Consider the following 18,491-nt stretch of genomic DNA (forward strand, 5'->3'; position numbering starts at 1 on the left):
GCTTTCCACTGTAGTTTACTTTCTACGTCAAACACTAATACTCATGGATGATATGCTCTACTTCTTTGAGCAAACTAAATTTAAGATATTGCCGAACTCAACAATGTATGTATTCAAATCGCTTTCTAGGCTAACGTGACTTACTTCTAATACTTGTGTGTCACCGAACTCCAAATTTTTAGAACAACGCATGCTTCTTTCTTTTAACACATATCAATAGCCTAATTTGCTCGTTCTTTTAATTTTTAAAAATGATGTTAACATACAAGCTTCTATTGATATTCTTTATGTTGCGTGAAATAAGATGAATAATATAAACTTGACCTTCATTGACCTTGAATGTTTTATTCTTAAATCTCTCTATGGCTTTAAAGGTGCAATGCTTTCGTAATGAAATGTATATATAGGAATATAATTATTAATGGATATATTTTGTAGTAAAATTGCACATCATAATTTACTTATAACATTGTAAATTTTCCGACATAAAGAACGCATGTGGCCGCCATTGACTTTTCAATTATTTCTGTTTTATGTTCATATTTATAGTTTGTTTGCTTAAAACAAAATAGGTTATTAAATAAACATTGCAAGAAGATAATGTATATTTGTGTATTTAAATTATAAAATATTAATATTAAATATGATGTAAGGGCTAAACTTACTCAGGCACATCCACCCAACTGAACATTGGTTTTTTAGGGGTAATAGTCTTTTTATTAGACCGCATCTTGAATAATATTTAAAAAAAATGAACACACTTTGCACGAATAACTGGTTTGCAAGAAAATGAGCAACAAGTTCCAACAAGCACAACTAATATAATTTCCCACGCACTTGAAATGATCTTAGACGAAAATATTGACCGATGTTATTTACTTCAATTTGTGCGTCCGAAAAAGCAATCAGAATACAACAAATTTAAAAACATCACAACAATACACTGTCGGACATAACCTATAAAATCTAAGAGTCTGCACACCATCGGGCGTTCGTTTCGAAAGTAACTCCGCCGGATGGGGATCGCGTTCAGTGCGTGAAATGTGAAAAGCGGTCGGCGGACATACGACGGACAAATCGGGTTTTCACCGCGGCCCCGAATCAACCACTGTCACTCTTAAGAAAGAAAGTAAGAACGAGCCGACTGCGATAGCGGCACGCCGTTGCACCGATGGGCGTCGTAGGGGAGCACGGAGCCGGAGGACCCATCTACTACTTTTATTTGAAATTTGGCTGGTGGTGCATCAAATTGCACCTTTAGGCAAATTTATACGAATATCCATTTTTTGAACAATGTGGGCATAGCATCGAACAAATTGCTAGAACTTCCAGTATAGAAAATTATTTTTTTTAAAAAAAAGGCTTTGAAATATTTTGAAAATTATTAATTTTGCTTTGTTTCAAAAAACTGATTTTTTCTAAAAATGTGATTTTTTTCACATTTTTTAATTTTTTCGTGTCGTGTCGCAGTCTAACTGATGAACATTGGTACGGAATCCATAGAAATGTGAACAAAATTTGTACTTATTATTAAAATCTCTATAAAATATTAGATAATTTGATGTGCATATGTCTATTAATTTTAATAATAAGTACGCCGTTTTAATCGCCAAATGGTTTTTTTTTTTACTTTTATTATATGGTCTCCGAAACCGCTGAACCTGCCCTCCCAAAAATGTAATCAGTTGTTCATTTTGTCAATGCAAATAAAATGTTTTTTCAATCATTCAAATTGGGTTCTCCGTTATATAATATTTCATTTAAATTTAATTTGATAAAAATTTCTACAAATACTTTGCGGAAATGTCAGCGATAAATTCTTCATTAACAAAGAAATCCATCGGCCAATCCGCGTAGAATTAGTCAAGAATCGCAAAAAATACTGGAAACATCGTAAAATCATTAAAATCGGACATGCATTTTTTCTTCCCCTATTTGAATACGCTAATATTCTTTGAGCTGTGAACTTTTAGCAAAACTAAAATTGATATTAATTCACAAATATATATTATAAAAAATTCTATCTGAGATTGAAATTTAAATCGCTTCCAAGTTTGTTGTACAATATAACCTAATGGCACTCCACTAATAGGGAAAGCCCGAAGCAGTTTTTCGCTCGATGCGCTCCGCAAATTTGCGTTCCAGCTGATGTCAAGCGCGGACTGATACGATACTGGCGGACGAGCGCGATTTTTGACCGCCACTCGCATCCGGATTTATGAAGACAACTTGAAACCACCGCCAGTCATCTTTAACCCTGGCGGACGTGCGAGGTCATCTTCATTTGGATCCTTCTCAATTTCCTTGATTTTTGCTTCTGCTACATTCAGCCGCTCTTTCAGATTTTCGTTAACTTTTCTCTAAAATTGGAAATATTATTCGCTAAAAATACATAAACGTTGCGTATGATGCACGGGATAGAGTAGACAATCATTTCTCCAATATTAAATAATTCACCTCAATATCTGTTGATAATAATGTTTAATGTTTTTTCCTTTGAATGCGGTTCTGAGATTTTACAAATAGAAACAAATGGACATTCACAAACAATTTTATGGCCATTGTTGTCTTTTAATATAACAATGCTCAACGAACAGAATAACAATGCATTATCTCACAAATTCAGCGTAAATAATGCAGTAAAAACTGAAGATAGTCATTACAAAAATTACTGATAAATATTCTTATTAATATTAAGTCAAAAGTTGTAATAAAATATTATATTATTAATAATAAGAAAATAATCATTAGAGTAATAAAAAAAAGGCATTGACATAATTGAGAATTTTTCTTTCAACGTAATTCTAAAACGAAACCATTACACGAGGATTTGAAATGGTAATTTTTTTGTTTGTTTTTATTATAAGTTTTATATCTTCATATACAAATTAAAAATAAAAGGCCGACTTAAAACTTCTTCATCAGGTATAATTTTAATTTGTTTTTTTTTTTCTGTGGTACCTGTTCCAAATAGAGAACTTTAATTTGGCGCAATTCTCCTCGTATTTCTTCTTCTGCATCTCCACGGCCCTTGTCTGCATCATTTCTGGCATTTAATTCTGCGCAAACAGCTTTTAATTGTGATCCCCGAATTGTGAGAGCACGCTTTAATAAAATTTAGAGTGATGAATATTAACATTCAAAGATAATTAACATTTAAATTAAAAATAACAAACATTCAGATAATGAATAATTAATTTATCACTTTTAATACGCAATGATGAAAATATAATTAATTGCAATCAATCGAGTGTTATGTACTGACTCTATGATAAATTTTTCAAACCTTGTAATGTAGTTAAAAAAATCACCTGCGCTTGATTTAATTTTTTCTGTATTTGCGGACCTGGTTGTGTGGATATCACTTGCTTGAGGTTAATGTACAATAATTCTGATTCCTTCAACTCTGATTTTTTCTTTTCGACAGCCGCACCTTGCGATAATAGCCGTCTGTAAGAACATAATATTTATATATAATATAGCACTGTAACGTAAATAATATATGTAAAAAACTGAATGATTCCACGGAATATAGCAACATCCGTCTATAGGTAAATATCTTTTTCTTCAGATTCACTCTAAATAAGTCTTGAAAGTGGTGTCAACTTATTTACTAATTATATTTATTTTCATATTCTATGCAATATATTGCATTCAAGCATGATATCGCCAATACTTTTTGACTTTTGGACAAAATAAATATTGGTAAACATCAAAGAAGAAAGAATAATAGATGATATCTTAATCTTCATTTTATGAGGCAGAGTCGGAGCGGCGACATCCGAATGCAAAGTGTTGATATTTATTTTTTCTTTAAATATTCATTTGACAAACCTTTGCAGAATATGTATTCTTTCTATAAGTTGCATTTTGTCAGGATCGGAACCCTGTAATTTGCGCCACCTGTGCAAGTTCAATGGCGTTTGAACTTCTTCTTCAAGAGCAGTTACTTTCAATTTTTCTTTTGTTAGGTCACGTTGCAAATGTATTATCTGCATATATATAATACATGATTACATTGTTCAAGTATCGACAAAGATACTGATAGTAGAATGAAATCTTGAATATTGCTAACTACTAATAACTTTTGCAAAGTTAGCGAAAAATGACGATACGGGTGTGTCAATGCTTTTAGCATTCAATATATAGTGTAAACAAAATAACAGAAAGTTTGAAAAACGATGTTTAATTGAAATAAAAAATATGATTTACAAATATAAATAAAATTTACTCACAGTTATTATGAACACCAAAATTTTTTTTAAAAATTTGTTCAAATTTGTTCATTTATTTAATTTCTCTTATTTACACAACGACTTGAATGAATAAATTTGAGATACGCAGAACGTTAAATGCTGATGACTCTGGTTACTAAAAAAGTCTTTAGAATTATGTCACAAGTAAATTTGCAATAAAAAATAATTATATTAGCTTGTTAACTTCCCATAGGGTAAGTTAGAGTAATCGTCCAAAAATCTAACATTAAAATATTTGCATATTTTACGTTTCAAAGGTTTTTGAACATTTTGGTATACCTTATAAAAAATTGATGTATCTATGTGTGCGTATGTATGGATACAATCTTTTATTGACGTTTTCGGCACCGTTAAACCGATTTGAATTATTCAACAAATTCGATTCCTATCGCTAATATATTGCTGATTTGAGATACGGAGCTAAAAGTGCAAAAAATTGCTTTAAATATCGATAATGATTTGGATTTTAATTTTAATTCCAGCTGAAGTCCTAAAGCGCACTTGCTCACTTATATACTTAAAGTAAATTATTTCAACTTTGCAATTCAATTTATATAATTTTTAGAAATATGAGGTGAGATCTTTCATTCTAATTCCGCTTGATTAGGTTTTGTTTATTTACTTTTTATGTAAACATTTTTATGTAAAAGTTGTAAAATTTATAATAATTTATTTAAAAATATTTAAAATTTCTCGAATATTTCATTACTTTAAGGCACGATGCTATGCATAATGAGTTTATATATTCATTTAATTCAAGCTCAAAATGTATTTTTCTAAATAAATGAATTATTACAAACTGTAAACACATAAATTTTGGGTTCATATAGCACAAGAGCTTACAGTAGTGTTGTGTAATTGGTATCAACTTATATCTGTCGCAAAAGGAGTAAAAAGATCGAATCATATATGCCAATTTTTTGCGTGAGAAAAGATAGCACTAAAGCAAGTAAGTATATATATTTGCTCATACTTATAGTAAAGCATGCTATAAGATAATGTTTATTAAATTTTACATCACAATGAGTTAAACGCTTTAAAATGAGCTTACTAGAATTAAGTCAATATTTTTCTATTCTAGACTATTCCATTACAGCTATTTCTATCGTAAAACTTTACCTCCTGCTTCAAATCCGTCTGATTGTCAATATTTTTCGTTAATAGTTCCTTCTCTTGCCTAAGTTTCTGTACTTCGAGTTTCAAAACCTTGATGTCGTCGATGCGCTGCTCATATTGTTCCTCGCCGCGCGTCAACGAGGATTGAAGAGCAGCAATTTTGTTGTACAAGATGGCAAGCTCGTCATTTCGACGAACGAGTTGCGTTCCCAGAATATCGCGTTCATTTTGTAGTTTGACAAGATCTTTTCGTAATTCGGTTCGTTCGTGTTCGAAATCCTGTTTTAAAATGTAATATTATTATGTTCGTTTTTTTTTCTTTGGAGAAGATAAACTTTGGTGGACATTTCAATTCAAAAGTATTTTTTGAATATGGTAACTAGGTAATATGTTTTAACTACCCCACTTGGCATTAAACAGCTAACTGCTATTACAGAAAACAAAATATGAAAATATATTTGCTATTTTCAAATTTGGGAATATTCAATTTACTAATTGTAAGTGAACTGACGACATAAAATAATTTTTCGAAACGTGTGGAAAAATAAATATTTTTTAAATCTTTTTCGTTGTTATTGGATTTTATGCTTTCTACAAGTTTTTCATGTTATTTCAACAATAAATATTCGTGGCATATATGTATGTATGTACATGTTTATACAATAAATAGTAATTCAGGTGGCGAAAAAAATTACTATATTTTATTCATTTTTTACGTATGATCAATATTTCATATAATTGCTTTTAAGTTTTCTATATGTATTATCAATTTTTTAACATTTATTTACAATTTTTCATACGTTATTTATTTTGTAACTATTCCTTCGAATTATGTTTTTTAGTATTCACATTAATTCGAAAATTATTCAAAGACTTAAATCGATTGGATGTCTGAGCAAAAACTTCTTACATTTACGTACTATATATATATATATATATATATATATATAAATATATATTATTACATTACATTATCATAAAATCAATCAATCTATGAGATAAAATGACTTACCGTTATGCTGTCTCGCAAACTTTTTTCCAATGCCTTCATATCCCTTATTTCATTCTTGCTATGTTGTAATGAGACAAATGAGCTCTAGATGAAACAACAATCTTGTTGTTAGATACAAAAAATATATAAAAGTGCAAGCCGAAGTCTATGATCTACTCATGCAAACAAACTTATTTACCTATTGATATGAAATAATATCCAGTGATTTTGCTATAACTATCTCTTATGATACTTATCGAAAGTTACGATCGCTGGAGGTAACAGTCAGACTTAAATTATTTATTTGAGAGAGTGCTATATCTGGATCTTCTAATATTAATAGTACTAATGAAAAATCAAATCATCTAATTAAGATAGGTTTAGCAATTTAATTAGAAATTTGATTACCAATTAATGATCCAGGTTGACGTAATTCTGTTCGAATCAGAAATCTTAATGAAGTACCAATTATTTCTGGTTAATGCATTGATTAATAAACATTTGAAACCACATGCTTACCTGTAAATCAACGCGCAATTGTTGCTTATCCTTCTCGCATTTTGACAACATTTTTTCTTGACGCAAAATCTTAGCCTCCTTTCCTGTGACGTCTTCTTTTAATTGTTCCACTTGGTACAACGTCATCTATTTAAGTACATAATTTAAATATATTTATTTAATGTTTTTAAACGCCGTGAATTAAAAAAAAAGTTAAACAAATTAAAATAAATGATAAATTAGCCTAACTTTAATTGATTAGTAAATTTCAATCATTTTTAGGAAATTTTCTATGGTATAAGTTTCAATCCAAAGAAGCTCGGGTATATCCCCGAGCAGGTTTACGCATATTTTGATTGAATGCAAGTGGTTGGGGTTGACTGCCCCAAAGTCCTTTTTTTGCGTCAATTTTTTTATTTTTAACTTCCCGAAGAAGAAGTTTATGTTTTCATCAAAAAATCCGATTCGCAAATTTTATGTTTTCTCGACGTTTCAAGCCATTCTGAATCGAATGAGACCAAATTTGGAAAAAGTATGTGTGTGTGTGAGCATGTGTGTGTGTGCGTGTATGTGAACACATTTTTTGCTGTAAATCGACGTTTTCTCAAAAACGACTGGACCGATTTCAAAAATTTAAAACCCATTCGATATATCTCGATGAGGACTAGCGTTTATCAATTTTGCGCGACGATCAGCCAAGCCGTTTCTTTGTAAATAGCAGAAAAGTGAAATTTTCGTCCACGTTTTAGCCCGCAATTCTGAATCGATTTTGAAAATTTAAAAACCGTTCGAAAGATATTGGCTGGGAATCCACCTGATTAGTTTTTGGTAAAGATCAAGTAGGCCGAATTTTAAAAATTCTTCAAAGTTTGCAAAAATTATTATCTTTTTTTTTGGCATTTGTCAAAATTAGAGCCTTCATCGACGTTTGCTCAAACACGCCTGAACCGATTTCAGAAATTTAAAAGACATCTGATGTATCTCAATGACAGCTATTGTGTGTCAGTTTTGTGCGACGATCTGCCAAGCCGTTTCTTTGTAATTTGGAAAAAGTGTTAAATTTTTCGTCCACATTTAAGCTCATACTACCGAATCGTTTTTGACAGATCAAAAACTGTTCGAAAAATATTAGTTGGGAATGATACTGATTAGTTTTAAGTGAAAATCTACCGAGCCGTTTTCTTGCAATTAACTGTTGAAAAAAAATTTAAGACTATTTTTATGAAACTTTTTTTTGGCGATATATATCATGGTCTTATAGAACTTACTGAAATATTACGGCCTTACGACAAGTAGTTTAATTTTAAAAATTCATTGAAGTTTGAGAAAATGAGTAGATTTTTTGACGTTTGTAAAATTAAAGTTAGACGATTTACTTGGCATAACGATGTAGTGTTCGTTCGTTTTCAATGACGTGTGATAAATTCACTCAAAATATTTTCAATCACTCGTGAATTAATTTATATTTTATTGATTAAGTCGATTATTTACACATATCGAAAAGTTTATGTAACTTGCCTCAAGGAAAAATACCAATACCAACTAGTTTTATAATGCGCATATAAACAATATATATAATATATAATCCTTTATTTTTTAAAATTCATATTTATATAAGATTATGTTTAACAATATATATTCAGATCATTATTTTTTTCTTTTGTTGTCCAACTTAATGATTAAAGCTGCATCGCTTTAATTGAATAGTGTTAGCCACCTAACTATCTCTTTTTAACCCGCAATGAGATAACTTTTCAAAAAAGTAAAAAACATTTTTCCACAATGATTAGTTAGCGGGCAATTAAGCTGACAATGAGCTTATTTGGATAGTTGTTTGTATGATATGTGTTATTTGTTTAGATAGTTGTTTGTATGATATAAAAATAGTTAAATGTAACAAAACGGTCTTTTTGTTCCCCAGCAAAGCGTGATCGTGGAAAGCTAGTTTTTCATAAAATATCGTTTAAATGCAATTGTGTTTATAGTTGACTATATTCTATGACTATATTATACTTAATAGTGTAACTACCTTGACACGTTCCCGAAGCTCTACTCCTTCTTCCGTGGAAGATTGCAAATTTCGCTGCAATAAATTTCTTTCTGATCGAACCAGTTCGAATGACTGTTGAATGCGCATCGCTCGAATGTCTGTTTCGGCTAATTTCTCTTTGTATTCAAGTAATGCAACTTGTTTTTCTTTCATCTCATCTTAAATTCAAAATATTCATTATAATAAAATGCAGTTACGTTCCAAATTACGTTCTTATACCATGTGTCGCTAGAAACTTGATTCTGTATATATTTATTTATTTAGCATGTATTGTTTTTGTTATAAATATTGCAATTATTGTGTGACTTTTATAAAAGTACTTATACTTTCAAATTAAATTTTCAATTTTTACCGGTTAGAAAATCCATGTAAGTTTGGGACTACACATTTACGGGTATGGTCGTGCCATAATTTTAATTTATCGGTTAGCTGAGAGAGAAGTAAATTAAATGGTAATTTGAACATTTATCTAAAAATACTGTCTTTGAATACGATGTATTAGCCATAAAATCAAATCAGGGATCGTTCAAGTATTACGTAAGCAGATTTATTACAATTATTTACCCCCCCCCCCATCCCCCTTGTCTGCAAAGGTAAGCAAAGCTCTTACCCCCTACCCCCCTGCTTACGTAAACCTACAAGAAAAAGGCAAGTATCACAACTGGCACACCACCCAAGACGGTTGTGACAGGCATAAAAATAGGTTGAAAAATAATAGGTATGAACATCAACATGGTTTATAACTACTTTTAATGTCAGATATATGTAAACAACATAACATAATCATTCAAAGAAAGCTTATGAATATAATATAAAAAACATAAATTTTGAAACAATGTTAGCAAGGAGTCTTTGTGGTCTTATTCCGAAAAGTACAAGAGCCACAACTACTTTGCAACGCACACTTTTGAAAACGAATCAACGTTATGACTGAGCTAAATTATCTACGGAATAACTGCTAATTAATTACTTATATTCAACTTACAGCAAAATAAAGCGATCCATCTGTATACACGTAACAGTTATTAAAAGATATCGAACAGAGAAACTTTTTTTGACTCTTTAAAGGCAATGCGGTTTACAGATTATTTTAATGTAAAGCGCAGACTGAATGCAATAATGGGAATATGTCCAAACAAACATTCTACATCTTACTCCATTTGGACCCTATTTCAAAATCTGTATAGTTTAGCTGTTATGGCGACTCTCACTACCGTACCCAGTCTTCCCTATTTATATGTTGAAGATAGTTTCATATAATTGAAAAGTATTTACGTACAAAATATGAGGTAAAATTTTTAAATACAAAACGAAACCATGAAATTCTATGAAAATATACTTCAGATTATTTATATAAATCTGAAAATAAGCGTGATCAATTGAACAATTGCATTGTTCATTGTATTTTCTGAAAAGCATCTATTTGTTTAAAACGCTTATCAAATTATTTGATACATTGTTCTAAATGTTAAATTTGATAGCTTATTGTTCTTAATGTTTAATTTCTTTGTAACTTATGTTATTGATAATTGATTTAGCAGTTGCAGCAGAATACCGCCTTTTTATTCCTATGTCTACAATTTCGTCGGTCGTCGATCTCATATCTGCTACAGGTTAAGTTTACCTTGAATATCGGACAGCTTCTCCAGTGCCTCTTTTGCTTCGACGGCTAATTTATCACGTTCTCTTTCAACTTTAGTTTTCTGACTTCTCATAAAACTGAGCTCTTGCGCTTTTAGCAGCAATTCTGATTCAAATTGCCGTCTGAAGGATTCTTGTGACTGCAACTGAAGTTGCAATTCCACTCCACGCTCTAAAACAAAAGTAATTTACATAAACTCATTTAATGTTGTATATAAATAAAAATGAAAACAGGTACAATAAACTGAAAATTATTCTAAAGAATAGACTTTGAAGTATTCTGGAATTAGTGTTTTATGTTTGATACTCATCTATTACATTTCCTATATAAAAACTCTCGCATTGAACCACACCTAAAGTTTTACAGTTTATGCCGTGTTAATTTGTTCGATTGAAGTATAAGGTGAATATTTATAAAATTAAAATTATAAACATTCAATTTTATATATTATTTTAAATATTTTATTTACTTTAGGGTAAGTTAAAGTAACCGCAAAAAAATGAAAATGATTTTTTTATATATCTTTACGTTTTAAAGCCTTCTGAACATTTTGGCGTACCTTAGAAAAAAATTGATTTATGTGTATGTGTGCGGAAGCAAATTTTCGTCGACGATTTCGAGAACACGGATCAACCGATTTGAATAATTAAAAAAAAAAAACAATTGATTTGTATTGTTGGGGAGACGGATTGATTACCTTTTGGCAAAGGTAGGTCCAGTCGTTTCGAAAATGTGGGGCAAAAAGTGGTAAAAATGGTAATTCAAATTTTGAGATAACGGAGCCTTCGATTAAAATGATTCAAAAAAAAAAATCATTTGTTTTGACGAAATAAAGAAATGATTAACTTGGTTGAAAATGATCATTAGACATATGCACATCAAATTATCAGTTTTTATATGGATTTTAATAATGAGTATACATTTTGTTGACATTTCTATGGGTGCCGTTTATTCGTTACACTACGGCGCGGCGCATACTCGCTTATATATTTCGTCTCTCAAACTGCTGCGCGTTGCGTGATATTACCACTTTTTCAAAAAGTCTTTTTTTTTTCAAACATTCTTAAATTCTCAACAATTTAATTTTTTCAATTTTCAAAAAGTTTTAACTTTTTAAAAAAAAATATTATTTATAAATATTCAACAATATATCAGAATGGTTTTTATAGAGCTCGCCAAACTAGATAAATGTTTATAGTTAATGTTGGAATTAATATACATTAAAATCTTAAACTCATGATTCTGATAATGTTCAAAACTTAAAATTGTTTTTGTAATTTCAAAATGGTCACTTAATGGTTCACTTAATTTTTTTTGTTAATTAACTACCACATTAACTAATTATAAAAACAATGTTATATGTTATATGTGCTTACAATTAGTGATTACTATTTATCACTAAATCTAAATGGAAGTACAGATGAATTAATGTTAAAAAATAGATAAATCTTGTTCCCGTATAGCTCTCAAATGAATATAAATTTATTAGGTTGCATTTAAATCTAATTATCGAATGACGTATTAATAATTTCGGTAGTTATACCGCATTTTTATTTAAATGTGCTATCGATTCCTAATGGACACTGTCAATCGCTATCATATGACAGTTCGTCGATACACTGACAGCTTATGCCGTTACTGTATACCAGGGTACCAGACGCATTTTGAACTTGGGAATGAGTATCGGTGTTTGTATATAAATGTCGCTGGTCTTGGTTCTAAAATTTTACATGATACCCTGGCAAGTACTACCGATTGTACGATCAGAATTATGATGTCTATGAGTATTTCCAATATATCGATACTTGTTAATTGGTAAAATTACCTTATCAAAACGTTCAGCGTCATGCATTTTCTCGAGTTTCACAGGTAAATTAGATGGGCAAAGTAGTCGTTGAGGTAATGTAATTTTCTTTACATAAGGAAGTATTTTTCATTGTGTTGCTCAAATTTTGAAGGATATAATAATTTGTTTTGTTCATTAAAAAGGCAATTAGGATTTTCTGTGATATGTTCAATATTAGTACTGTTGAACATTTATTTGGTGTAATCGGTCTCGTTAGCGTTGACACAACTAATTTCCAGATAAAATTCGTCAGTTAACGAAACTTAACAGTTTAATGGTTTTGGACAATACCAGGGTATCAGCAGCATTTTGCGTGTGCGTTTGAATATGCACCGAGTGTTTGATACACAACAGTGACTTCGCGATTTGATTCGATGCCAGGCGAACAATTTTATTTCGACTTGCATATGTGTAGGCATTGAATATTGTAATGCTATGAATTCATCTCAATATTTAATATAATATAATGCAAAAGACATGCTGTATAACTTAAAAAAAATAACAGTCCCATGTGAAAATAAATTCAAATTTCAAACACATTTTTAATCTCCATTTTTCTCGAGACTTCAAGTAACCATTTATACTTTTAGAATTAAGCAATTACTATATAATATATATGAATATTACATATTTGTATCTTGTTTGTTGCAATTTGAATATGAAAATTGGCCGATTTCCGCTTTATAAGTAAATACGGTATAAAATGAATATAAACAAGTGAAAAATGTAAATCTGCTGGATCTAACAACAAAATGCTTGTTTGCTTTATCAAGCCGCTACAAAATGTATGTTTTTAAATATTTTCAACATTTATAACATAAAACTTATAAAATTATTCACTTCTATAGCAAAAGCACCGAAGTGTAATAAGAAATGCGGCAAAAAGTATCCAATAACGATTACCGTTACGGATTAGTTGATAAAACGAGTCGCTAGATGCCAGGAGAACATTCAGAATACGGCATCAGAAAATGGATAATCCCTAAGAAGTCAATTCTTCCCTACATTTATGTATCTGTAGAAATATATATGAAATCTATAACATAATAGTTATCTTAATTCGCAGGGCGGCAAATTTTCTAGGGTGGTAAAATTTGAAAAGTTAGTAGAAAAATCTATACAATATAATTAACTAATTCATAACATCTTTTATTTCAAGAAATATAATTTATACATAATGTATCAAATTAAAACTTTGTATATTATAATGTTGAAACATTAAGTGAAAGCTTGCAGGCTAGAAGTGTAATGAATATAAGCAAAAATTTAATATTTTGAACTCTTATTAATTTTTATCATTTTTTCTTGTTTAACTTGCTTAGCTAATAATCAGCATTAATCGGTTTGTATTAATTAATACCTTTCTTTCTCTGGATATTTTGCATCTTCGACAGCAAAATATTCAGGGCAAAATTTAACAAACAAATTCAAAAAAATACAATTCATAAAAAAACAAATTTACTTTCCGAACAACCCTCTATATATAAAGAAACAACAAACTAAAATATATATTTATAAATAAACATTCGTATAGCAGTGTAAAAAATAGTAGTCAAATAAATTGTAATTTTTGTCTTCTGTTGATCATTTCGATTAAAACTTGATAAACGAATACTAATACTATTAATTCTGTAGTATCTATTTTTTATTTTTTTTAACAACGATCAGAAGTACGTGTTTTTTTAGCTGTGTTTGCCAACTTACATTCCTAATCTATTATTTTCTTCGAGAGGTTGAATTTAAAATTTATAACCCCAAGTGAAAATTTGATATCATACTGTTTGATATCGAGCTTGGCCGAGGTGGAAATCAAACACGGGAGTAGCTTGTGCTAGCTCACGCTCTTACCGTTATCACCACAAGAGTGTTCGACGTACGGAAAACAAGATAGTTTTTTATATAAAAATATCCACTAATCTAAACATGATGTAGTAACTATAAGTAATAATATTACTAGCGCATATAATATTTTAAATACTTATATTTTATTTTTTTTATTCCTGTATATTATATCTAATTTAGGAGTTTAAAAATTTATTTTTCATCCAAATTGTCACCGGTAGCGTTGTTAAATATTCTGTTGCGTTCTCTGCAAGGGTATCAGACGAGAATTTTGAGATAAAATGCGTTTGTTCGCCTGGTCGAGATTCCTCCACGTCCATATTGAAGAGTTGAAGACATTTTACATTACATTACATTATTTACATTTTATATTACATACAATATGATAGAAATATTTATAATATTATTATCAAAAACTACAAAGTTAATTAAACTAACTTGCATATTAATTAAAATTTATAATAATTATTTTATACCACTTTCACCGAAATTCGATAACTTAATGACAAATATCAACACGTTTAAACAAATATCAATTAAGTATATATTGTTGATCATTCTATAAATAATTTAAACAAATAATTTAAAAAAGAAAAAATTAACAATATGTAAATATGAATTAAAAGTGGATATGATGCTGGTTATCCACAAAATGTTTAGAACTTTTAGTACAACAAGTACTTCCATAAATTTGTTTATCCAATCTTCATTAATTGTGTGGCTTGGTAAAAATGTCGAATCGTAGCACAACACAAGTTTTGAGATCTTTTTAATTTAATTTAATTTTTAAATCCTTTCAACCTAGAAGTTTGGTGCTCCAAATTACCAGGAGACTAGGCACCACTTCGTCGTCCTTGTCTTTACTACCATCCTTCTGGCTTATTCGTCTTCGAGTCCGTTCAATGTCGACGTTTTTGTACCGTAGTTGTTGTTAAACGCGTTATTGCTAAATAACAGGAGAATAGTTGCATTTACGGTCACTATAGAGCCGATTGAATAAAAAGAGACAAAGAGTAATAACAGATATAACAATACTTTAATTGTTGAGTCAAATTCAAGTTTGAATAGCTCATCTATTTAATTTCTGCATAAATACCAATGCGATGAAAAATTATTTCAAAAGGAGATATTGAAATTTTATCCATTTTTATTTTAAAATTATGTTTACATCGAAACTGCGCGTGGGCTCCTAGTGTCGGGAACGGCCTCGACAAAGGACAATGTTCGTTTTCAATTTAAAACTTGAACTCCTTTCATTTTTCACCACTTTTGTAGATTTCTGTAGGTATAGTAATATTTGTGAAAAATTCCCAGTATTTTGTGAAATTGATTCATATATTAAACTTCTTTATGTGTTTACGCCTTAAATTGATTTTTCAATAGTGTTGATTAGATCTTGAGCTATTAATTTATATTTATAAAATTATGCTGTTTTCTCAACCAGTGTAATTATAGAAGTTGGCACAAACTTCAAAACAGTGCTTGTACATATTGAATACACATTTATTGAACACACACGCTATATCTTGTATATATGAATATCAAGGATATATAAAAACGACAAATAGTTATTTTTTTTATTTAACAAATAAGTATGGCACCTTTTCAGATAGAATTTTATAAATTATTCAAAAACTTCGGAATAAATTACATTTATTCATATACATAATTCTGATTTTGAATTTGTTGAGTATTAGAAAACAATAATAATTTATTAACTTATTAATAAAATTAAGACATTTATCAACTAACTAGCTAACCTGGCAAACGTTGTTTTGCTAAGTAAGGTATATTCTAAACAATTTCTAGAGAATCAAAAATATTAATACATTAAGTGTATGAGGATGAGTTGTTTGAATGTTATATACAACGAGGTATTATAAAAACAATAAGCCCCATTAGTTTGTCTATATTTATGGTATAATCCAATCCAAGTTTTTCTTGGTCTTTCGACTTATTGATTACGTTTCAAGTTTTTCAGATTCTTTTTGGATTCTGGATTTTGTGTATAATTGCAAGTAATACTACTGAGTTTATACTAAATTTTAAAATTTTTGCAAGGATGGATAGAAAATGAATGAAGTATTTCTTCTTTGACCTTTTTTTTGAAAAATTTCAAGTAGCATTCGATGAATTAAAGTAAATTTAATAAAAAATATTATGGATTTTCAAAGATTACCCGATAGCCGATATGGATACTTATCTCCCGATAGCAAAGTCATAAGAATCAAAGTTATAGCTGGTTATACATCTTTTTCCCTCTACTTTCAAATATTGTTGTTAAACAATGCTTAACTTTACTGTTTTTGACACATCGGTGGTGGACCTTTTGACCCCGGACTTTCATAAATTACTATGTATTCTTCAATAAATTCTGGAAAATTATAACTGGGATAACTCTATAAACTAGAAAATGTTTAAATTCTGGAAAATTATAACTGGATAACTTAAAATTTTTGCAAGGATGGATAGAAAATGAATGAAGTATTTCTTCTTTGACCTTTTTTGAAAAATTTCAAGTAGCATTCGATGAATTAAAGTAAATTTAATAAAAAATATTATGGATTTTCAAAGATTACCGATAGCCGATATGGATACTTATCTCCCGATAGCAAAGTCATAAGAATCAAAGTTATAGCTGGTTATACATCTTTTTCCCTCTACTTTCAAATATTGTTGTTAAACAATGCTTAACTTTACTGGTTTTTGACACATCGGTGGTGGACCTTTTTGACCCCGGACTTTCATAAATTACTATGTATTCTTCAATAAATTCTGGAAAATTATAACTGGGATAACTCTATAAACTAGAAAATGTTTTATAAATACCAATGAGTATATAATTATACAAATAAGATCTTTCAGAGCACAGTGTTTGAGAAAAATATGCCAAAGAGTGCATTTTCATATTAACATTTCAAAAAAGTTGATATTTTGAGTTTCTAGTAACACTTGAGGCCCGTTTAAGGTTCTTGTGTATAAATGTAACTAAAAACAAAATTACTTACTACAATTTAATCATAATTGAATAATATTTACGTAAAACATCCTATTAAACGTAATTGAACATCATCTGTCAAAAAGTTTGACATTTGCCACCGTCCATTGTTTTATTTAAATTACGCTTCTACAAAAATTTTCAAATTAAAAATGTAAAGATTCTACGCGATTTTGAAATAATAGCTCACCTTTCTGACAACCTACTGATTAGCAGGAATTTTTCAAGACTAAGACTGGCCACATCGGTTTAGTCGTTTTCGTGTTTTACCGAATCATTTGATCGAGAGCTCCATTTTTATATATAAGATTATATATAAAATCTAACAAACACGTGCGACTGGAAGCTAATATTATTGAAAATCGACAATAAGAACCTAAGAATCGTATCAAAATACATAAAATAAAATAAAAATATAGATCTAACAACTTTTAAAATTGTGTCGATAAAATTTTTAAACTATTCATTTCGAAGTTTCCGATTTTCAGTCAAATGTAATCAGTGTGATGTCGAACTAATGTCCTTCAAACAACCTTATAATTTATTTAATTCTATTAATAAAATTTATCACGTATATGTTTAACAATAAAATAAATCAAATTATTAGATTTTTTAGATAATCATTTATAGTTAAAATTTATGACTGATTTAAATGCATATCGAGTAACGTAGGGCATTATAACGTGTTAGAACCTATTGCACATTATTCAATTTTATACAAATTCGACTAGTATGCTAATTATATTCAATATAGTTTAGTAATCATCATGATGTTCAATTTTCAAAATTTATATCAGAGTTTTGCCATTGACGCAGACGAAAAATTTGGCACTTTTTTCATAATTATAAAAAAACAGTTCGACTGACCGTTGCGCACAATAATCAACACGAGTACTTATCGAGCTTCATGAAATTTTTGGAAATTAATGCAGCTGTTTTTAAAAACGTCGAAGAAATGTCTAATATTGGCTCAAATACACGCACAAAGAAATAAGCACATTCACACTCTACTCGCATACACACTTGGTAATAATTGATAATCGATAATAAATAATAACAAATAAAAAATAATAAATAACACGATAAATTAGTGATACGAGTTTTGTACCAAGATTTATAATTTTCAACCATTAGACTACGACGCGGCGCTTACGCGCTTTTTAATTTCGCCTTTAAAGCAGCTTTGCAGCTTTATCGCTTTAAAAAATATTCAAAGTTCTAAAGAATTTTAAACTTTTCAAAAAAGTGTTTT

General features: G+C 29.5%; 1 protein-coding gene across 1 annotated transcript in view; it reads right to left on the reverse strand.

Moving 5' to 3' along the window:
• Window positions 1-2,216: 2,216 nt before the first annotated feature.
• Window positions 2,217-18,491, reverse strand: part of LOC113375742 (cilia- and flagella-associated protein 58-like) — a 41,410-nt gene continuing 25,135 nt past the window's right edge. The window contains exons 6-14 of the mRNA XM_026615687.1: window positions 10,536-10,724; window positions 8,891-9,069; window positions 6,883-7,008; window positions 6,385-6,468; window positions 5,376-5,651; window positions 3,835-3,992; window positions 3,366-3,450; window positions 2,962-3,105; window positions 2,217-2,360 (exon numbers count right to left, since the gene is read on the reverse strand). Of these exons, the coding sequence (XP_026471472.1) occupies window positions 2,217-2,360; window positions 2,962-3,105; window positions 3,366-3,450; window positions 3,835-3,992; window positions 5,376-5,651; window positions 6,385-6,468; window positions 6,883-7,008; window positions 8,891-9,069; window positions 10,536-10,724 (1,385 nt within the window). The remainder of the gene's footprint in view (window positions 2,361-2,961; window positions 3,106-3,365; window positions 3,451-3,834; window positions 3,993-5,375; window positions 5,652-6,384; window positions 6,469-6,882; window positions 7,009-8,890; window positions 9,070-10,535; window positions 10,725-18,491) is intronic.

Source organism: Ctenocephalides felis, unplaced genomic scaffold, assembly GCF_003426905.1.
Source record: "Ctenocephalides felis isolate EL2017-DRISC unplaced genomic scaffold, ASM342690v1 CF-g0.4_SCAFFOLD_01886, whole genome shotgun sequence".
NCBI classification, from domain to species: Eukaryota; Metazoa; Arthropoda; class Insecta; order Siphonaptera; family Pulicidae; genus Ctenocephalides; species Ctenocephalides felis.